At 40.7% G+C, this 23,110-nt stretch overlaps 1 protein-coding gene across 4 annotated transcripts in view; it reads right to left on the reverse strand.

Annotated features, from left to right (window-relative positions):
- Positions 1–4,544: 4,544 nt before the first annotated feature.
- The window catches only part of MYT1L (myelin transcription factor 1 like), a 529,823-nt gene continuing 511,257 nt past the window's right edge, over positions 4,545–23,110 (reverse strand). Inside the window, exons 22-24 of one of the 4 annotated variants that reach the window (XM_049902577.1) lie at positions 16,094–16,197; positions 5,908–6,051; positions 4,545–4,845 (exon numbers count right to left, since the gene is read on the reverse strand). In XM_049902577.1, coding sequence (XP_049758534.1) covers positions 4,819–4,845; positions 5,908–6,051; positions 16,094–16,197 — 275 coding nt within the window. In that variant the 3' untranslated portion in view covers positions 4,545–4,818. Of the gene's footprint in view, positions 4,846–5,333; positions 5,572–5,907; positions 6,052–16,087; positions 16,198–23,110 lie in introns of those variants that run through there. The other 3 variants (XM_049902576.1, XM_049902575.1, XM_049902574.1) reach the window with 3 other exon arrangements.

A 23,110-nucleotide genomic window follows, 5' to 3' on the forward strand; every position in this document is an offset into this window, starting at 1 on the left:
ACTGCACCACCAGGTTTCCTTACACTCTGCAGAAGCCTCAGTAAATTCAGGCTTTCCAGAATAATTCCATTTCTTTGTCAATGGTTAGAAAAATGCCATCAAGGCCTTCTATTCTGGTACGCATAGTTGAAATATGTACAGGTATGCCAGTGTGAGACAAAGGACTCTGGGGAAACCAGGTAAATCACACAGCTCTTTTTACTCAAGGCTGTTTGCTTTCTAATTTCAGCTTCACTGACTTTCCTCTTTCTCTCGCCCCAGGTCCGTCTCTTTTGACAATTCACTTTGATTTCCTTGAGGCCAGTGAATAGTGTATGCCTTGTGGCTCCTAGTTACCATAGCAAGGAATGTGGTGGAGCCCTCCTTATGCAAAACAGTGGGGCTTCCTTAGAGCCCGGGTCCCATAGTAGTTAAGAGCTCAGCTGCTAACCAAAAGGTTGGCGGTTCAAATCCACCAGCCACTTAGAAACCCTGTGGGGGCAGTTCTACCCTGTCCTATAGGGTCACTATGAGTTGTAATCAGGTTTGGTGTGTTTTTGGGGGGGACTTGCATGGAAGGCAACAGTTGAAGCTCATGAAATACGGTTATCTCAGCAGTTAATACATATACCAACTTGTTCTAAACTTGCTGTTGGTGACCTGTTTCTTCATGTGTTCACAGTCTTTTGTATCGTTCTCCTATTTTATCACAGGCATTTTCCATCCTATTAAAGAATATTTGTAAACCTCATTTTAATAGCCCTATGGCATCCTATCAGGTAGACTTATCATCAGCGACTTGACCACTCCACCATAACTGGGCTTTTAGGTTGTCAGTGTTGACGTTGGTGTCTTCACAGTTGCTTCAGTGAATACCTAAGTTCGGTATCTTTAGGCTAGACTTCTGGAATTGAATTAATGGGCCAAGAATTTTATAGATCTTTTTCCATTATTGACAAACTGCTTTCAAAAATGTTTGTACCAATTCACAGCCACTTTGCTCATAAAGGAAAAAAAAAATTGCTTTTAATTATTAAGACTACAGACTTAAGTAACTGACAAAAGCCTGTAGACATTTACAGCCACCATCTGCATGAACTTCATTTGTTCCTAAAGACAGCCTTTGACAGAGCTTCCATCCTGTAGGTCTAAACCAAAAAACCAAACCCAGTGCCATCGAGTCGATTCCGACTCATAGCAACCCTATAGGACAGAGTAGAACTGCCACTAGAGTTTCCAAGGAGCGCCTGGTGGATTGGAACTGCCGACCCTTTGGTTAGCAGCCATAGCAGTTAACCACTATGCCACTGGGGTTCCTGTAGGTCTAAAAAAAAAAAAAAATTTTTTTTTTTTTTTAGAGAGTTTAAAATGTATGAATCCTAAGAAAAGATGGCATAGTCACCCCCTCACCCTACAGGCTTTAGTGAATCTGACAAAGAATCTCAGTAGGACCGTATTTTAATCCTTAAAGTTTCCAGAAAGAACTGCAGTTTCATGTAAAATATCAAACAAGACTAGCCTGCAAGAGGTACTCAGGTAACCTTTGATCTTAGAACATCAGAACACTCCAGTCAGAATAAATTTTGGGATTGACAGACACTATGAGGGTCTGTTCCTTAAATTTTAGATTTTGGGGAATTTTGTCTATTGCGGGACAGTATTTTTGGAGTTTTAAATTTTGACTTGTACTAACAAAGGCAAAGTGAAAGTAATTCATCGTTAAATAATATTTGTGGGCTACTTAAGTTTTATTAGTAATATTGACACTTGTGATCTTGTTGATCATGTCGAAGTAACGGTGAGTTATTTCAAAGCCCCAAGATAGTCAATCACAGAACAAACTCACAGCAGGTATCCTTGATGCGGTACACTGAGAAGGGTACAACATCTATTTAAACTCTCAGGAGGAGAAGCCCTGTTCCTTGGAAACCCAATGGGGCAGTTCTACTCTGCTGTGAGTCAGAATTGACTCGATGGCAACAGGTTTGGTTTTTGGAATCATGAGGAAGCATCAGACAAATCCATCTTCAGGGGTATTCTACAAAGTAGCTGTCAAAAATGTCCATGTCCTAGGAGACATAGAAAGTTCAAGACACTATTCTAAAATAAGGAGATAAAGAGTCAGGACAACTGAGTACAGTATGTGATCCTTGATTGAATACCAGATAATGAAAAACTATTTATAAAGGATCTTATTGATTCAGTTTAGCTAGGGAGCCCTGGTGGGGCTGTTTGAATTCAGCAGCCACTCCTTGGAAACCCAGCAGGGGCAGTTCTTCTCTGTCCTAGATGGTTGCTATGGGGGGAGGGAGTACAGTAAATGATAATATAGTATTAAATGTGATAATTGTATTGTGGTTGTGTAGGAAAATGTCCCTGTTCTTAAGAAATAGATGCTGGAGTATTTAGAGGTCAAGTGTGTCATACTGCAATGAACTCTCAATAGTTCACACCAGAGAGAGAGAAAGACAGAGAGAGATGGATAGCAACCAGGACAAAATGATTTTTTTTTTTTTCAAAAAAGTAAGACACACTGAAGATACTATAAGCTACTCACATAATTTTTAGAAAAATCATTTAATTTTACATGTCTTGCACTGGAAAATGAAACCTCTAAAAATGTTTTTTAAAAAAAACTACCCTTGGAATGAAACTTTCAAAGTGGAACCTGCCTGGGCCCCAGATGCTGCTTCTCCACAGAGTCAAGTAAAAACACAGACCCGGGCTAGAGAACTATCATGCTACAAATATGGCAACGCCTTTTTTTTTTTTTTTATTTAGAGTAAGATGTGTTAACATCCAGCATGACAAAATTTGTACAAAGTTCACAATTTAAAAATGAAGTATCACAGCAACTTGTGATTCCACACATTTATAGCAAAATTAAAACGTCAACAAATCCATGCTGTGTAGTACAAAAATAAAGGAAACTTCAGTTCCACAGAGAGCACAATAAATAGTTTATACAAAATTCTGTCCTTAATAAATGATTACTTAAATTAACTTAGAAATGAATATGAACAATAAGTTTTAATAAATAAACTCTGATGACTCACAATAATTCCATATGAAAGGTTAGCATTCTAATATATGACACTTTTGTGATCCCTATATAATAGTCACGGATAGCTTTTGATTTGATTTTATGTACCAACAGTAAATGAGCAGCAGATTTGTGCTTAAAACCCCTTTCCATTGTACATAGGTGATAACAAGAAGAATCCAAAACTGATACTACCTATTAGTCTACTAAAAGCATTACTATATTGGCAAAGAAGCTGCAGACACAATGCAGTGGGGAGATGCATATGCCATTATGAACAATGGAGGGCCCTAAAAGGAGGCTAGGGCCCTGGACAATATATATGGCATCAGGTGAATGACAAGCACCTTGCTTCAGCTCTCAAAAAGGCAATTCTGAGCATGGCCGCTACAACTAAGAACACAACAGAAAGGGGGCGCTGTACAGAGAAGATCCTGCAGAGCCCCGAAGTAATTACATAATCTTTTTTTTTTTTTTCCCAGCTAGTTATTAAAGTCCTCGTGGAAAACTGTAAGCTTTTGTACAGTGAACAGTATAAAGTGCCGCTGGGATATACATATATTTATACATATATATATACCGAGGTTGAGTATTGTATCAGAATATTTGTTGTGAGATCCCTGTAGTCTCCCTTTAGCAATATTATTGGATCAGCCGTCCAGGTTCAGTGTCACGAGGCTAATGACACAGGAATTGCACACCTCCGTACGGATATATAGGACAAGGTAAGTGCAAATAATCAACTGGCACACTGTGGGGACAATGACCCTGTAAGTCCTGTTCTGCTAAAAATATTTTTTTTTATTATTATTTTTACAAAACCCATCTTTTTTTTTTTCATAACAAAATTTTAAAGTACTTTTGTACTTTCTGCATAACATCAAGACATGGAAGGAAAAGAGATGCTATTAAATGTAAATCAAGTCAACACCAGGAAACACCACACATCATCAAAGGTACTACTCAAAAGGGAAAAATGCAGCAATAAAAAGTGGTCTTATGCATACATATAGTGCAGTCATTTGGAATAAAACAATCAAATCTTGAAGGTATAAACAAGTCTAAAAGGATCTACATTAAAGCAAAAAAAGTGCTGAAGTATATTTAGTTCCTTTTCAAATCTGATTGCATTCATTCTTAGAATAGGTCACAATAAACCAAACAACAAGGCTACGTAAGTGCGATATGGTCCACTGATCTCCAGCGAAAGTTAGAACCTAACTGGCATTTTAAGAGTACTCTGAATAGAACCGGAAGCTTATTCAAAGCCAAGGTTGGGGTGGGGGAGCGGGGGAGAGAGAAACTTTACTGAACGGCGTTTCCTACCCAAGCCAGCAGAAAATTCAGTCCAGTAACTAGAATACTCACACGTCATTTATGTGTAGCCCCCAAAGGTCAAATAATGTTAGTAATAATTCTTAAAAAAGGGGAAATAAATGCTCTTCAATGGCCTTTTAATTTAAATGGAAAACACACAAATTCTGTTAAACTACATTGCAATAACAGACAGTTCAGAGGGGCACACAACTCTAGGGGAGATAAGAGAAGGCTGTTGCAGAGTTTATTGAAAAGGAAAAAGAAAATCTTCATGTTGTCCACCTCTGATAAGCTCCTGTCTTAACTGAAGTCTCCATGGTCACACCATGTAATGCTTAGGAGTTAATTTAAAAGTGCTGTTTAAGCTGCTTTGAATCTTCTGTCAAGTTTCCATGGCTTGATGTTGTCTTACAATAAATTACTTATTTCATTTCTTATAGTTAATCCATGCCATTTCCTTGGAATTCAAAAAACCTCATTTACTGCCCCCACCATACACCATCCTCCTAAAACAAACAAAACAAAAAAATCACATAATATTTCCAAGCATTGTTCAAAAATAAAGCATTTTTGCAACCAATTCTTGCTATGAAACAATACGCACACAAAGTGTATTTCTTAAACTCCATAAAATCCTCCAACATGAGGCAAAACGAGAGCGTTTTAAAAAGTGGCTGCAGGACCGCAACATTGTCATTCAAAGCTATTTTTTTTTTTGTCCATTTCAGTTCAAAATACTAAAACATTTAATCACTAAAGCATTAAAAAGAATTTACACTCTATTTACTTTTGATCAGCTTACCTCTTCAGAAATATATATACCCCCAAAATGTGCATACATTAGCAGCTATCGACATTACATGGCATATCACACTATGTCAGCTTATATGAAAACGTACAAAATGTGGATGTATTCAAAAACTATTCTGCAGTTACTATCTTTAAAGCAAGACATAAAATCATTATGAAGTCTTGTAAGCATAACACTGTTTCAAACAGAAATAAATATAGAACACTTTCTGGTAAATACAGCAGCAAAAAACAGGAGGCATCCTTTTTTTAAGCAAGATTTTCATCACTAGAGCAGCTGTTCAGACCTGAATTCCTCTCACAGCCTGCTTTATATTTTCCAGTAGGGCTTTATTTTCTGGACTCTGATAACGATCTTGATTTGTATACATGTCCGTCAAAGTAGTCACGTAAGCATCAAAATTTTGTTCATTGATTGGATCCTACGAGATATTAAATAGTAGTTCATATACAACTTTTATTTTCTTAATAGTATATTCACATAAGCATAAAATAGTATAATACCATAGTGCCACCATTTCGTTAATATTTAAAAGGCCTGTTTAGAGCATACTTAATTTTATGGGGTACATTGGATCAGCCCCACCAATGTTTTTTAGCAGTTAACTTTATGGTTTCAGGGTAGTAACCACAAATATCCAACGGTTGAAGAACCATAAAAATAAAGAATTAAAAAAAAAAAAAAAAAAGACATCTACGTTATGCTGTGCACTGCGGAAGATTGCCAAGTTCCTTATCTCGCACTCTCAGTCACTTACCATATGTGGCAGCTGGATATTAGCTAGACTATGAATTAAAGACTGGCTTAAATTGGCCAGCTCATGAAGAAGAGACTCATTTTGCTGTTCAATTACTTTGTTCTCCTCTTCTATCGTCTTCAGGTTGCTCTCCATTGTGGTAATCTAAAACGCACAAATTTGTGTAACATGTAATACAAGGCAAGCCGTTAGGGAAGCATGTGCTTTTGCGTTGAGTGACAACAGTTCTATCAGATGCAAAGTAAGAACTTTTTTGCTTAAATAAAAAGGCTTCAGAGTTAAAAATTTCGCGTTTTCAGGCTTTATTTTTATGTTTTTTATTCATTACACTTGGAAATTTGGCAACTTGACTGTAACGGCTTGTCTTTCTGAGTGGGGTTAGTGTAACGTAGGTTCCTGAGCTGTCTCAACGTCCATTCCATTTTTACAACAATTGTTTGTCATTGCACATTTAATCATATGACTACTTTTTCTCTATATTACCCTGCATTTTACTGACTTGCTTCTAGTACTAATTCTTTTTTAGCCTGAATCTAATTTTATAAAGTCACTGAGTGGGGCATACTGTTAAAGCTCTCAGCTGAGAACCTGATGATTGGAGGTTCAAGTCCACCCAGAGGCTCCTTGGAAGAGAGGCCTAGAAATCTACTTCCGAAAAATCAGCCATTGTACACCTTCTGGAGCACAGTTCTCTGCTGACCCACACATGTTATCGTCTTCTTAGATGAATGCCATATACGCACTCTGCTTTTATCTACATATGATAGCATCAATTCTTTTGTAGACCAGATAAAGACCTATCATGACTTCCTGTCCCACTCTTTTTTTCCTCTGAAGAGTCTAGATTGAATGTTATCGCCAAGGTAAAGAACCCTTTACTGTGGGTGCCTCCCTGGCCTCCACATAATAACCAGACACTCTAGTACTTACTTACCCAACAAATTTCCCAGATACGGCACCAGAGCTGCCCCTTGTCTGTATGATGGTCTCTGCAGTTTTGCATCACACAGTGTAGGGCACAAGGGCCCCAAGGCATGCCTCTTCATTTGCTCTGGATCCATCTTTCTCCACTAACCGATCCATGAGGTCGAAGAGCTCCCTTGCCCATCCTGTTCCTTCTTCTTTCCCCACTTGTTACTCTTGAATCCATCTCTCATGAGCTTCTTTTCTTTTTTCCCCTCTATTTCACCTTTTCCCATTTTCTTATTATCCTTCAGGTATTTGGTTTGCCATTTTTTTTTTTTTTAAGTCTCATGCTCTCTCCCTTTCAGTACCTCCTGTCTGTCATTCGCTAACCTCAATCCCAGACTCTTTGTCAGAAACCAGTGGTCCCACTTTTGCTAGACACTCTCAGGCGATGCCTACCTTCATGTGGGGTTCCCCCTTTGAAAGGATTCAGCAGTCCACAATGTTCTCTCAGGGACTTAGAGAGGCCCTCTCAATATCAAATGGGTTTATTTCTCCCACAACAACTTTCTCATTTGTTTTTCTTGTAATTATCAAATTAGTGTTCCCATGTCAACTGACTCATCTGATGAGAATAACAAGCTCATGAGTTGATGTATGGCCTGATCCATCTCGCCTAGCCTTTTAGTTAGGCCCCTGAAGGGCAGCTTTTCCTTATTTTGTTTTCAAAGTGGATTTTGTAACTCTCTACAGGGCTTTCTGTGTTACGCTCAGACCGGATGGTGACCCTTTGTGTGGGTCAGAACAGAAATGGCCTGCTTAGTAAGTTACTGGAGAATATCAATTTGAACAGATATGCTTTTTCTGTGTTTGAAATATAATTTAGGGAGGTGACAAAATTATCACATAGGATATGGGTTTTTAATCAGAAGGAGAATGAATAGGAAACACACAGGGGTGGAGGCACAGTAGAAGCAGTGGGTACAAGGATTTACACATGGACAAAGAGGAGAGTGGCTACTCCTCGCCTTTCTACCTGGGGATTTCTATGTAACAATGATGCCTTGGTGCTAGCTACAGCTCTTCGACCATCCCTTAGGCTCTTCAAAGTCCTCTGTCTTCAGAAAGCCTTTCTGGGCTCCAGCCCACTTGCCTTTTACCATTCTGTTGCTCTCCAACAATTTTTTGTGTGTCTTCCTGATTTCCATGAGAATGGAGAAGACAATTTAAGAGTCTTTAAGGGCAAACACCAAGCCTTAGGCTCTGTCTTGGGCTGTTTAGTATCTCCACTTGCTAGGGGTCAATTTAACTTTTGCTGCTTGTTTGCCTGCCTCCCAACCGTTATTAATGGTGGCACATTTTAGATAAATTTCTCTTTCAACCTGTGTTCTATATCGAAAATTTGACAACCCCTTTGAGAAGGGTGAAGAGTCTTCCTGTGGTCCATAAATCCAAGAGAAGTTATATCATAACTTCCCACATGGTGTGACTAGAGTTGTTAGCTAAGGCTCTACACCAGGCCGGGTGAGCCTACTTATAAATTCTTTGCCCTTCTCCAGAGTAGAGTAAATATTTTGTTGGTTTCACTCAACAGTGGAACAAAATATGCAGTCTAAATAAATGTACTTTCAAAGCATTTGTTACAAAGGGCACTGGGACTCCTTGGATGCCTTAAGTGATTTGTATCAGTCTGTTTTTGGCTTAGGAAAATTACCATCTTCTGAACCAGAACAGCATGCCAACCCTACACCGATTTTCAGAAGGGATGTCAGAAAACAGAGACTTCATCATTTTAAAAAATAGAAATGTTAGATATATGTTGGGAGCCTTGGTGGCGTAGAAGTTAAAAGCTCTGCTGCTAACCAAAAGGTCAGCAGTTCGAATCCACCAGCCGCTCCTTGGAAACCCTATGGAGCAGTTCTCTGTCCTATAGGGTCTCTATGAATTGAAATCCACTTGATAGCAATGGGTTTGGTTTTTTTGTTGTTGTTGCTGTTGTTTAGACTTTGATTTAGGAGGCCTGGGGTAGAATCCCGGTTCTACCTGTCATTAACAATGTGCTCCTAGGCCACCCATTAACTTTTCTTAGCCTCTGGGAAAAGAAGAAAGTTGTCATTTATCATTGACAGCATTTCCACTGCACTAACCTGAGTCCCTGGTCGCATAGTGTTGTTAGCTGCTAGCCAAGAGGTCGGCAGTTCGAATCTGCCAGATGCTCCTTGGAAACTCTGTCGAGCAGTTCTACTCTGTCCTATAGGGTCACTACGAGTCAGCATCGACTCGATGGCAGTGGGTTTGGTATTCAGTTTTTAACCTGAGTCTCATAGGGTTGCTATGAGTTGGAATCCACTTCAAGGCAATGGGTTTGGTTTTAATCTCAGTCTACATTGTTGATGAACATCTACTTCCTCACGGCAAAGATAGGAACTTGCTCAGCATTCTCTTTCTGACTCTCTACTTAAAAAATTAAGCCTGTACAAACTGCTAGCAAACAGGTATATTGCATATCCTACTCCTTTTTCGAGAACGTTGTCTTTATTTGCAGGCAGGATGATAAATGGGTCTAGGTCAAACCCTGCATGTTACACAAACAAGTTTACGCCATCTCACTTTCTGGGCCTAAGTAAGCATTTCATAAGACCAGTTGTTGTCTAGACCAAGAATTGGCAAAGTACAGTCCGGAGGTCAATTTCACCCTGTTGTTTGTGTTTGTGGAGTCCTGATGGTACGTACAGTGGTTAAGAGCTCAGCTCCTAACCAAAAGATGGGCAGTTCGAATCCACCAGCTGCTCCTTGGAAACCCTATGGGGCTGTTCTACTCTGTCTTATAGGTTCCCTATGTGTCGGAATCGACTTGATGGTGATGGGTTTGGCCTGTGAGCCAAGAACATAAAACCCCTGCGCTAAGAATTTTTAAAATATTTTTAAATGGTTGAAAAAAATCAAAAGAAGGATATTAATGGAGGAAAAAAAAACTTCTGACATAAACATGTCAAGTTCAAATTTCAGTGTCCACATAAAGTTTTACTGGAACACAGTCACACTCATTCATTTCTGTACATATTGTCTATGGCTACTTCCATACTATCAGGGCAGAGCTGAGTCACTGCAACAAAGACTACATGGTCCAAAAGTCTAAAATGTTTACTATCTGGTCTGTTACAGAAAAGGTTTGCTGATCCTGGTCTTGACTGAGTACCCAGGATGGTCTGATATGGTTTTAAAAACATTTGCAGAATAAGCATAAAATATACAAGTATTCAAAGAAGTGAAGAGTGGGATGGTGGAAGCAGATAAATTCAAGGAATGTGTCTTTGCTAAGGGGAAAAATGCCTTCCACCATTAATTTTGTGTCTTTGAAGACCGGTTATATGCTTGAAAATGAATAGAAATTGGTATTTAGGAATTATAAGGAGGCTGAATTACATATAGAAATTTTAAGTCAAAGGTAGAACAACCTGTTATCTAATAAATCGTGCAGAAATACTGTGACCCAAGACTCTAATCACAAGGTTAACTAGCCTACTAAGCTCAGAAGAAGCAAATTTAATTATCCTTAATATTAAGATGTTCAATACTCGTTCATTTAGCCCACCAAGACAGAACCTATACAATTTCTCAACTAGGTAACAATCTAGCCTCAAAGTACTACTTCCCTTTGTAGTCTAATACTTCGTCCTGTCTAACCACCTCCCTAACAGAACAGCTATGGTGGATCTGACCATTTTACCACAGTAGACAACTTCACTGCTTGGGAATATGTTTCCTACTCTCCCTGCCATCGTTTTGTTCTTGTGCCTCCCTATGCCTGGAATGATCTCTTCCCATCTCCCTCATCTTTGCTGAAATCCTCCATTTCATTTTGGGCCCATTCTTAAAGACTTTTCCTTCTTTAGAGACTCTCACTCTGGACTTTGACAACGAGGGTGGTGTGGTCTCTCCAATTCTAAAGGCCCTTAGAACATTCACGGTTCACATCCAGCTTTACTTACCTCACTCTTCCTGGTGTTGTATTGCTCCCATGCTTATCTTACACTTCCTTTGTGTTCCTTAGCAGGCACTTTTTTTTCTATGCTCTATAACAAGCAATTTGTATACGTTGCATGAGGGCAGAGAATGAGTTTTACCCCTTTGTATCTCTGTGCCAGTACTCTTCATGGTAATAAGTGGTCAATAAATGTTAATAGGAAATGAGTTGAATTGGGATGACAAACCTTTTTGGGGTGTGATGAGTAATCTTGTGGAATTCAGAATAGAATCTTGCGTAGGCCTAGCAGGGGGGCCTGGCAGGTCATAAGCACCTCAAAATATGTGTTGCATTGAATTCAGCTGAATTGAGACTGGGAAAATAGCCAGCCTGGTAGCAACTTCAACAATTTTGCTGGTGCTGAATTGCAATGGGGGCAAAGTGTAATCCAGAGATTCTGTAATGGGGCAGGAATTTAGTGTTTCTGATCTGGGTATGTGTTCCGGTAAACAGATCCCTTATGATTGCACTGCAGAGCATAAGAATGTCTGGATTTCTCAGGTGCAGTGAAGTTGTCTTGATTGTACTAACTTGAACCAAAAGACTTCACCCTTAATACTGTTCAAACACATTCCAATTTGGTGAAATCATCTATTCAATTAAACAACGGTGTATTTGCTCTAGATTTGAATTCTTGCAACCGGGTAGTGAACAAATTGTATTCTACATTTTAATAAGAACAACTCTTGGGTTAGAGATGGCACCGCTAACATCTTTCTACCGAGAATGGCAGGGGAGATTGTCTCACCCTGGACAGATATTTGAAATTTATAAATGGTTTGATCAAGTTCCTTTTTTTTTTTCCTTCTCTCTATAATTTCCCCTGTTCTCTAAGAGATTCAAAGTGCATAATATACAAAATCCAGGTACGGCTAACGTGAAAAGTAGGAATTAGAAATGAATTTAGCTAAGCAATCCCTGACTCGATAATACTAAAAACAAAAGATAACTTTTCCAACCATTTTAAATAAAGAGACAATGAAACGCTGCTACTTTAGATTTCCAGGGTTCTTGTTTCTCTTCTGCTGCTACTTTGATATGTGACCTTGGAAGTTTGGCATGTCTTAACTGGACCTCAGATTCCTCAGTTGTAATATGAGGGGTTTAGGTTTGATTGTCAGTTTATGAAATTTTTTAAGCAGCAGAATATATTTTAAATTGAAAGTGTATATGGAACCCTCGTATGTAAAGGTAGGGCATATTATCAGGAGGGACCAGTCCCTGGAGAAGCACATCATGCTTGGCAAAGTAGAGGGTCAGAGAAAAAGAGGAAGACCCTCAATGAGATGGACTGACACCGTGGCTGCAACAATGGGCTCAAACACAGCAACGATTGTGAGGATGGCGCAGGACCGGGCAGTGTCTCGTTCCGTTGTCCACAGGGTCGCTATGACTAGCAGAACCAGCTTGACGGGACCTAACAACAACAGTGTGTAAAGCAGATAAGAGGGAGACTACAGGTGAGGGTCAGAGCCCACTTTCAAGGCCTCTCAGGAGGGCCTGGAGCTCAGAAACCAGCTCTGACATCCTCAGCTCGCACGTTTCAGGGGAGAACGTCATATCAGTTCTTGTTTACCTCATAACATCTCACTGGTTGTTCTTGCCTTTTATGGGTTCGGACTCTGGGAACAAGCATACATTCCCTTTATTATGGTGGTGGTGTTAGCTGCCATCAAGTTGATTCTGACTCATGGCGACCCCAGGTGTGGAGAGTCGAACTGTGCTCCACAGGGATTTCAAGGCTGCGAGATTTCAGAAGCAAATCATCAGGCCTGTCTTCTGAGGCGCCTCTGGGTGGGTTTGAACTGCTGACCTTTTGGCTAGCAGTTGAGCTCTAACTGTTTGCCCCACCCACGGGCTTCTCCCTATAGGACAGAGTAGAACTGCCCCACAGGGTTTCTAAGGAGCATCTGTTGGATTCAAACTGCTGATCTTTTGGTTAGCAGACGAACTCTTAACCACTACTCCATCAGGGTTTCCACTGTGTTATAGTGTGATTTAATATGTTAGGTGGCCCTTGGGAAAACTTTGCCTTGATCTCAGGTCAGATTTGTCAAAAATATATACAAGTGTGGAATCGCCTCCCCTTTCTGGTATTGCTCAGCTAAGGGAATGAGAGCATGAGACTCCTTAGCAAAGCATCAGAACCTTAATGTTCCAGTGTGTTTTTTTTTTTGAGACAAGTAGGAGGCTCAATCAGTAGAGCACGTGTGACTTTATAAACCTGGAAAGCCAGACTCAAAGCACCATCCAACAGGGCATGCGGACCGGGTGCGTAAAGAAAGGGAGCTCGTTAAGGCATCAGCACAAGTCGTTTTCTAATAAGTTTTGTCCAAGGTCTAGCCTATTTAAGAGATGACCATGACCTTATGTTGCCTGTGTTGCCATCTGCCTAGCTCAGTATTTGAGACTGATCTTCAATCCCCATCCTTACCCGTACTTAAGCACATGGGCTCCAGCCCCGCCAACAGCAAGGCTTAGGGAATATGTGGCTTGGTGCATCCTCAGCCCTCTGAACTATTTCTGTGTTCCCAGCTCACTTTTAAGAACTTGAGCTTGCTTTTCATAGTATAAACTGACCCACTCCTACGTGTATCTTTCATTAGCCATGTCAATGAGAATAAACATTAACGCTTAAAATTAATTTTTGGCACCAGACATAAATAGACGCAGTTAGAAGCAAATGTTCACCTCTGATATCAAGAGTGAAAAACAAGCTAGTGAGAAGAAACAGAGATACAACAATTCCTGAGGAGGGAAACCCAGCGTGCACAGTGATTTGTCATGTATTTCTAGTCTTCATGGCTCTTCAGCCAAAGAGGATTCAGTAGGGTTCTGTATTCTTCACTACAGGGAAGCTTCGCTCTAGGTGAGCACAGCATTTATCCTGACATGGCTCTTGGCTAAGCTCTAGCAGTTGAGGCTTTCCTTACAGCTGGAGGGTGAGAACTGTTTGTGGGGAGGAAGAGGACTAGAGCAGTTTCCCATCCATCAATGAACAAAGACATTGCAAACCTGGGTCTTCACCGCACAGGAAGGCACTCAGATAGAGGGAAAGACACACTTCCTGGGTTTTCAAAAGGTACCATGTTTGAAACCACCCAATGGGGTATGGATTTAACTCCAGGGGCCAGATAAGAAAATTAGAAGTCATCAAGAATTGCTTTGAAATGTGCAATAATCATTCAAGATTTTCAACCTTATGAACGAAATAAAACACAAGGGTAGATTTTTTTAAGGAGCCGTGGTGGCGTAAACAGTTAAGTGCTCGGCTGCTAATCAAAAGGTTGGCAGTGCAAACCCACTCAGTGGCTCCAAGGGAAGAAGACCTGGCAATCTACGTCTATAAAGATCACCACCAAGAAAACCCTATGGGGCAGTTCTCTCTGTTGCACGGGGTCTCTATGAGTCAGGATCGACTTGACCGCACCCAACGACAACAGATATTTTTACCTTACCCAACCAAGCAAATTATTGCTGATTTGGTTATCTCATTTCCTTTACCAGAAAAAGAGATCCATGGAATACTCTTGTGGCCGTGGAGTCCTCTGAGACCAAGAGGCTCCCTCCGTGAACTCGGCTGCTCCAATGGTCGAGAAAAACCACATGACTGTCACTTTATCTTCCAAACCCAAAGTTTAGGTAAGCTTTAAGGAGAACTCCGATCTGTTTGGCCAGGACAAATAGACAGAATCTGGCTAAGGCTTCAGCACAATTATAAGTGCTGAGGCACAGAACTGGAAAGATCAATAGACTGATACCCACGGATTTCAGTAAACAGGTTGGTATCAAAACAATTTAACAGCAACAATTACGGCCAAGTAGAAATTTTCTTCCCTTTGTTTCGTCCTTGCACTTGGCGGGGGCACCGTTGAAATTCCATTCACTTGCTCTGGAGGCCCACATCCCCTGAGGATATCTTCGCTTTTGTGCCCCCCATGAATGTATGGAAGAGCAGCAACAGGTGACAGAGCAGAGCTGTTGACCACTAATGGCTGTCATTATTAAACCTTGGGCAAGTTACTTGATCCCTCTGAGCCTTAGTTTCTTCATCTATTAAAATAAAGCTAACGAGAGGACCTACCTCATGAGGGTGTTAGGAGGACTCCATTACTTAATCCATGCAAAGCCCTTAGATCTGCCTAGAGTAAACACTGAGTAAACGATAGCTGCTGGTTTTGCCATCATAATCACTAGCTCTCTGAACTCATGCCTAGCCAACTGAACTAACTTTACGGAGGATGCCGACGCATTTCCTAAGAATATTCACGAATACTGTGTACTACTTGGAGAGTGCCCTGTTTGGGTTAGATGGTCCAAGTCCACAGTGATGATCAGAGGTAGAGATATTGTTTCTAGTGGAATAGCAATATCTCGCCTTACCTGTGTTAACACAGTGGAGAGGGTCCCTTTACCAGCAATGGACATCTACTCCTAGAGCCTACGTTAAGCGATTCAAAGGCTAGTGGAAGGCACGCTCGGCACTGCATGTGGCTTGGAAGTCAGAAAGACCTAAGTGCAAATTCCCCATCGGTGGGGTGTGTGACCTTGGTTTAGCTGAAGCACTTCACCTCTCTGAACCTTAGATTTTCCATCTGTAATATAAGGCTGGTAGCACTTACCTTGTGGACCATTGGTGAGAATGAAATGAGATTACATGACTACAACCACTCTGATATCTGGCACTTAGTAGGTGCTCAATAAACCTCTCTTCCCTCCCTCCTTCCTCAATGCAGACTGGCCAGCTGTACACTTCTGTGTACCTGTGCAGGCTGAGGCCTGGGTCCCTGAGAATTCGGCACATACATGGAAGCTTAGCTACAAGCACCAGGCACTGAGGAGTTAAGCCTTAGGTACAGGCACCCCTTATTTGTAATCCTGGTAATACTGGCTGTCAAATATAAAGCGATTAAATAATATTAAAGTCCTAACGTGTCTTGGGAGAAAAATAACTCATCTGCTGAAGGAATAGGCCATCCTCTGGGGATGACTATTCATGATGGTATTTCTTTAAAAACAAACATAACAAAAAACAGAAAACAAGAAAACCAATGGTTTCTCTGTTGCAGCAAATGTGGCCACTGGTGCTATTTCAGCAGAAGACCAACATATAGAGTAGAAAAATGAAGGATGAAAAACAATGAGTAAAGAAAAAAAAGGGAGTGGCATCTGTTCTAATGGTTTGTTGACACGTTCCTCCAGTGTGAGAGCACATATACACAGCTAACGTTTAGGGCTTCGAAAAACTGTTACCTGAGTTCTGAGTTTAATCATGTCAGCTTCCATCTGAGAATTGGATTCATTTAGCTCCTTGATTTCTTCATCTAACTGTTTGATTTCTTCATCATTTTCTATACCTGTAAAGACAAATATCAGTACGTTAAAACTAGTATTAGAGCTAGAATTTTGAATTTTCTTTTTATATTTGGAATGGGACTTGCCTGGAAAATATATCCCTTGAATTAAAAAAAAAAAAAAAGATTTGCAACTTGTGTGGCTTTCTATTCCCAAATCTCTTCACCCCCAATTTAGGTACTTCAAAAAAAAAAAAAAAATCAATTGAGGGCACAAAACACATAGGCATTGAAAGGTTAAAACTCCCTAGGAATAATTAGGATCTTAAGGACCTGACCCTTTTGCATTGGACAGAAACCATCTTTGCCCAGGATATTTTACTAATTCAGCTACTTATTGTCGCCTTCATTATTCATGGGCGCATGTGTTCACTCACTTTCTCACCGTTCACTCTGTGAATGTGCTGGGCTCTGTAGGTACACCTGCCAACAACATTCACCTGTGTCCGCTCTCAGGGAGCTTATGTTTTGGTTTGGAAAACAGACAGCAGATGTAACCAAAGGTAGAATCCTGTGAGTGTTAAGTACTAGCCTACCTTCTTTACCAAAATGAAACAGTTTAATGTGAATGTGACTGACTGGGGGACAGTGACAGACTTTAGGTAGGTGGGCACAAAAGGATTCTGAATATGTGACACCTGAATGATAAAAAAAGTGCTTCCATTTGAACATTAAAAAATACATCAACTCACAAAATTACCAATTTGTATAGCTTTGCAGGAATGACTCCATCCAGCCGGCTATGTCTCTGATTATATACGTGACCCTAACAGAAAGTAACGATATGGCTGGTGATTGCCACTGGGTATGAGCAGCTGAGTGTGGTGGAATGGACTATTCAGTCTTTGCATATCTGGGTACAAGGGCTACATTATTATATTTACAAAGGACATTTTCAATCCTACTTAGTTGGCAGCTCTGTTTGACAGCTGCCAACATCACGTTGTTGTTGTTAGATATCACCAAATTGGTTCAGGCTCAAAGTGACCGTATACACAACAGAATGAAACACTGGCCAGTTCTGCACCATCCTCACAATTGTTCCTATGTTTGAGCCCATTGTTGCAGCCACTGTGTCAATTCATCTCATTGAGGGTCTTCCTCTTTTTTGCTGACTCTCTACTTTACCAAGCATGATGTCCTTCTCCAAGGACTGGTCCCTCCTGATAACGTGTCCAAAGTACATGAGATGAAGTTTTGCCATCCTTGCTTCTAAGGAACATTCTGGTTGCACGTCTTCCAAGATAGATTCATTTGTTCTTCTGGCAGTCTATGGTATATTCAATATTCTTCTCCAACACCATAATTCAAAGGCATGAAATTTTATTCCGTCTTCCTTATTCATTGTCCAACTTTCGCATGCATGTGAGGCGATTGAAAATACCATGGCTTGAGTCCGATGCGCCTTAGCCCTCAAAGTGACATCTTTGCTCTTCAACACTTTAAAGAGGTCTTTTGCAGCAGATTTGCCCAATGCAATACTTCATTTGATTTCTGGATTGTTGCTTCCATGCCTGCTGATTGTGGATTGAAGTAAAATGAAATCCTTGACAACTTCACGTTACCAAGATCTGAAAGATCCACATTCCTTTTCATTTTTAGCCATTTGATCTCATATGGCTGAGTGGACTCCGGTGGGGGTAGGGGGGGAGAGCAGAAATTTTACAAGTAGAAAAACCAAAAAAAAAAAAAAAACAACTAAACCGTTGTCATCTAGTTGATTCCGACTCATAGCTACCTCATATAACAGAGTGGGACTGCCCCATAGGGTTTCTTATGTTGTAAATCTTTATGGAAGCCGACTGCCACATCTTTATCTTGCAGACAGGCTGGTAGGTTGGAACCACTGACCTTTGGGTTAGCAGCCAGGTGCTTAACCACTGCGCCACCAGGGTTCCTGCAAATGCAAATAATCTTGAAAATCCATGACACGTGATTGCTGTTCCCATTGGTCACAAAGGACAATAAGGAATCCTTATTTAAAATCAGTGGAAAATATGTCAGTCAAGGCCTCTGAGGGGAGCTCAGGGTGGGCAAATGCCTCTTTAAACTTTGTAGATGGAGTTTGTAGATGCAGCTTATTGAGACCGATGGAATAAAAGCATCCAAAAATACTGCAGAGACTAATGTGACACTGCTCTCTCCACTTAGATTTTTAAGTCAAAGAAAAAGAGAAAACAATGGGATAAATGAAATTCGTTCTAGGTGGTTGTGTTTTGTCTTGTTTTAGTGAAATGAAATTGATTCTACAGAGGTAAGCAGCCCTGGCAAAAAGGAATCACGTTGCTTCCAAAACATTATCATTTCTCCTAAAAGTAGTAAGAAAGAACATGGGATGCTGTTTTCTTATTACAAAATTCAGAAAACTGTGGAAAAAATAGTGTCTAAAAATTCCAGTTAAATAATCGTAATTGGCATGTAGGAGGCACTCAGTAAACGGTGACTAATATAACAGTTAAGCATTTAAAACACCCACAAATGTCAACATCTTTATCTTGGGGTTGTCGTGAGCTGCTCTCAAGTCCCCCTAGACTCATGGCAACTTCACGCATAATGGAATGAAATGCCACCCAGTCCTGCACCATCCCTCTGAAGGGTTGCGGCTCAGACCGCTGTGATCCGTAGAGTTTTCATTTGTGATTTTCAGAAGTAGGTCGCCAGCTCTTTCCTCCTAGTCTATCTTAGTCTGGAAGCTCCACTGAAACCTGGCAGCATCCTAGCAACACGCAAGCCTCCTCTGACAGATGGGCAGTGGCTATGCTTGAGCCTGTATTGTCCAAAAATAGAACCCGTGTTTTCTGCACGGAAGCTGAGAGAGAATCCTACCACCGAAACACCAATGCCTCTTATCTTGAGATTAGACTCTTGCAAATTAAAATTTAGAAAAGCTTTGATAAAGTTAGGAGAAGAGAATGTGGTCTTTCTTGAATGTAGGTTAAATCTTAGAGGGCCATTTTGCTTTACTTTGATTTTGTATAAAACAGTTTCTAATGATTCTTATTTTCTATTTAACCTTCATGAAAAATCAACATTGAAACAGTGGCTAGGTCTCACATGACCTGGGGAAATTTTCTGAAGTACATAGGCATTTCTGGACTGTCATGATAAGAAGTTAGGAGTTAAGAGCCTGGGTTTTGGAACATGACCAGCCTGGAATCTCAATTTAGATTCTTCTACTTAAGAGTTTTGTAATAATGAGCAATTTTCTTAATGACTCTAAGCCTTAAGTTCCTGCATTACAAAATGATGGATAATAATAGCACCTATTTCATAAGGTAGGAGCCCTGCTGGTACAATAGATAAGCACTTGGCTGCCAAGCTGAAAGCATGCTGTTTGAACCCACCAGTGCTTCCTGATATGCAAATAGCTAGGTGATTTACTCCTACATTCACGCTTTTGCTGCTTGCTTTCTGGACCGGAATTATTATTATAAGGCAAGCAGCAAAAATGAATTTCAGACGAAATCACCTTGCTTGCTTGTTTGCCTGGAAAATTCCTTTGTATGTGTCTGAGGAGGCAGCAGTGTGCCTGGTCTGACTTCTCTACTGATCCCTGAGTCCCAGGAGTGTTGAGCCCTCCACCTCATAACATTTCAGATGCCAGAAAATCTGTCCATTAAACTAAAACAAAATATAACATGATGTCACAAAGGAGCTCCGGTGGCACAGTGGTTAAGAGCTACAGCTGCTAACCAAAAGGTTGGCAGTTTGAATCCACCAGCCGCCCCACAGGAGAAAGATGGGGCAGTCTGTTTCCGCAAAGATTGACAGCCATGGAAACCTTGGGGCAGTTCTACTCTGTCCTGTAGGGTCGCAACAAGTCGGAATCAACTTGATCGCAACAAGTTTTTTTTTACGTCACAAACGAAGCAGTCTTGTCAAATTAACGCACATGGTCTAAGAAGACTAATTTATTTGGAGGTCTTGATAGCTCCTGAAAGATAAGCATTCTTATATGGAAGGGAAGAGCTTCAGAGTTAGACCACACTGGTAACCTTCACGAGTTCCTTGGCCTGATCAAATTAATTAACCTCTTTGAGTTTCCTTTTCCTCACAGGTAAAGTGGAAACAGCAGTACCTAGTCTTCAAGGTTGTTGGGATATTAACTGTGATAAAATACACCAAGCCCCCAACACAGTGCTTGGCCTTGGAAGTGCTCACTAAATTTAGAGCTCATTTCCTTGGCTTCCTTTCTTCCGTAACAATAAAGGAAAGAAAAAAAAAATGTGTTATCGCATATCCTTCTCTGCCAAAGCCTTGCCAAAAAAAGAAGGCCAGGGAGACCACTGCTTCAGGCACGATGTTAACAGGCCTAAAACAGACTTCTTTTGCAAAGGTATTTTGGACAGGTAACTGCTGATAACTTCAAGTTACACTAGGCTGTCAGGATATACGGAAACCCTGGTGGTATAGTGGTTAAGTGCTACAGCTGCTAACCAAGAGGTCGGCAGTTGGAATCCACCAGGTGCTCCTTGGAAACTCTTTGGGGCAGTTCTACTGTGTCCTATAGGGTCACTATGAGTCAGAATTGTCTCCACGGCAATGGGTTTGGTTTTTTGCCAGGATGTAACTGAGTACTAATTAATTCTATGAGATCATTCAGGGGGATCATGAAAATAATGATAATCTTGTTGGAAGAGATGAGAACAGAAACTTTTCCAAGTTAAAAAAAAAAAAAAAAATTTAGAGCCGGAAGGGATATTCAAGGACGTTTAAAATACTTCTCTCCCTTTTCAGATAAATGCTTGAGAGAAAAAGCTAAAATCCAAAGACAAGGACTTGCCCAAGTTAGCGTTAGCAATGTAATGGTGCAGTTAATCCTAATCAAACTCCTTGAGGCTGCTTAGTACTCTAAACTGGGGCAACTGCAGGAGAGGGGTGTTTCTGACTCATTTGTTACATATGAGGGCATGAAAGTGACTTCAAGTAAGATTTTGCATTCATGATACTTGATAAAAGAAAGAGACCCAGAGGTTGTGGTCCCAGGACTCTTTGTTAGCCCAAAACTGAAACCATTCCAGAAGCCAACTCTTCAAAGATTAGACTGGACTGTAAGATAGAAAATGATACTGGTGAGGAGTGAGCTTCTTGGCTCAAGTATACATATGAGACTAAGTGGGCAGCTCCTGTCTGGAGGCAAGTTGAGAAGGCAGAGGGGGACAGGAGCTGGCTGAATGGACATGGGAAATACAGGGTGGAGAGGAGGAGTGTGCTGTCACATTGTAGGGAGAGCAACTAGGGCCAAATAACAATGTGGGTATAAGGTTTTGTATGAGAAAATGAATTGTAAACTTTCACTTAGGACACAATAAAAAAAAAAAGAGAGAAAGAAAAAGAGATCATCTTTTCCACATTTATAGCTGTTGTTGTCGTCAGGTGACCTCGAGTTCATTCCCACGGATAGCGACCCCATGTACAACAGAACGAAGCACCGCGTGGTCCTGCACCATCCTCACAATTGTTGCGGTTTGAGCCCATTGTTGTAGCCACTATGTCAATCTGTCTCGTTGATGTTCTTCTCCAGGGACTGGTTCCTCCTGACAACATGTCCAAAGTATGTGAGACGCAGTCTCGCCATCCTTGCTTCTAAGGAGCATTCTGGTTGTACTTCGTCTAAGACAGATTTGTTCATTCTTCTGGCAGTCCGTGGTCTATTCAATATTCATTGCCAACATAAAAGCAAGTCTATTGACTTTTAAGGATACAGTCCACCACCCATCTGTCAGTTTGTTGTCCTGCAATAACTTGCATGTTTCTAGGAAAGCTACTGCCACTGATATTTCAAATACGGCAGGGTCATCTATGGTGGACAAGTTACAATGGAGCTTCCAGAATAAAACAGACTAGGAAGAAAGGCCTGGTGATCTACTGATAAACCTTATGGATCACGAAAGAATATTGTCTGATACAGTGCTGGAAGATGAGCCCTCTAGGTTGAAAGGTCCTACGCAACAGCCACAGCAATAGACTGAAACATACCGACACACCAGCGATCGTGAAGATGGCACAGCGGCAGGCAACCTTTCCTTCTATTATGCATATGATTACCACGAGTCAGAGCTGACCCGACAGCAACTCAAAACAACGGTAGTTACAGTGGACAATGGAATATTTGTGCTTCTCTACTCTGAAGAGCAGTAGCGACGTGCTTGTTGTCTATGGCCTTGAATTAACAACATGGAGATGACACACAATTCTCTATACCCTCTATCACAGCTTTTCCACGAAAAGAAGTATCCTTTAGAGTTTAGTAATAAATGTCTCTGGTCTTTGTACAAGTGGTGTCAGGACGGACTCTAGCAAAATTGGAACGAAGCTCCAGGCTTCCAGCATGGGCTCTGAATTTTTAAAGATCTGGGTTTGAATCCTGGCAGCTTCATCTTCTGAATGGCCTTGGACTTTTCCATCTGTAAAAAAAATTTTGTCCTAAAACTTAGAATTAATCAAACTGTGTCCAGTGACTTGGATTAAACGCCAGAAAAATTACTGAATAGTGGCCCAAGAAGCAGTAGGAGCTGTGTCCAGCTGACGAGCCCACGTGACCATCTAGTATCTGTGTGGTAACTGGTTCCTTGCTAGAGATGAAACCCTGTTGCTTGGTTCCTCTAATTAAAAGCCACAGTCCAATTGTTTGTTTTAACCTCTCTGATACAATACCTTTTTTTTTTTCTGATTAACAGTTAGTGTCTGGAATTACAGAAATTATAGGTTCTGAATTTTTGATGTTCTAAGTGTTAACTCATGCCAATTGATAAAGGGATGGCAATTTGATGGCTTTGCCAGGCCAACAGCTCTGTGAAATTGTTCACCGTTTGCCTGTGGTAGACCAGACACAGGTATAAACATTTCCTCCTTTACTATATGCAATCTGTTCTCTCCTGATTTTCTTTCTTTCTCTTCCTTCCTTTCTTTCTTT

This window comes from Elephas maximus, chromosome 12, assembly GCF_024166365.1.
Source record: "Elephas maximus indicus isolate mEleMax1 chromosome 12, mEleMax1 primary haplotype, whole genome shotgun sequence".
Classification (NCBI taxonomy): domain Eukaryota; kingdom Metazoa; phylum Chordata; class Mammalia; order Proboscidea; family Elephantidae; genus Elephas; species Elephas maximus.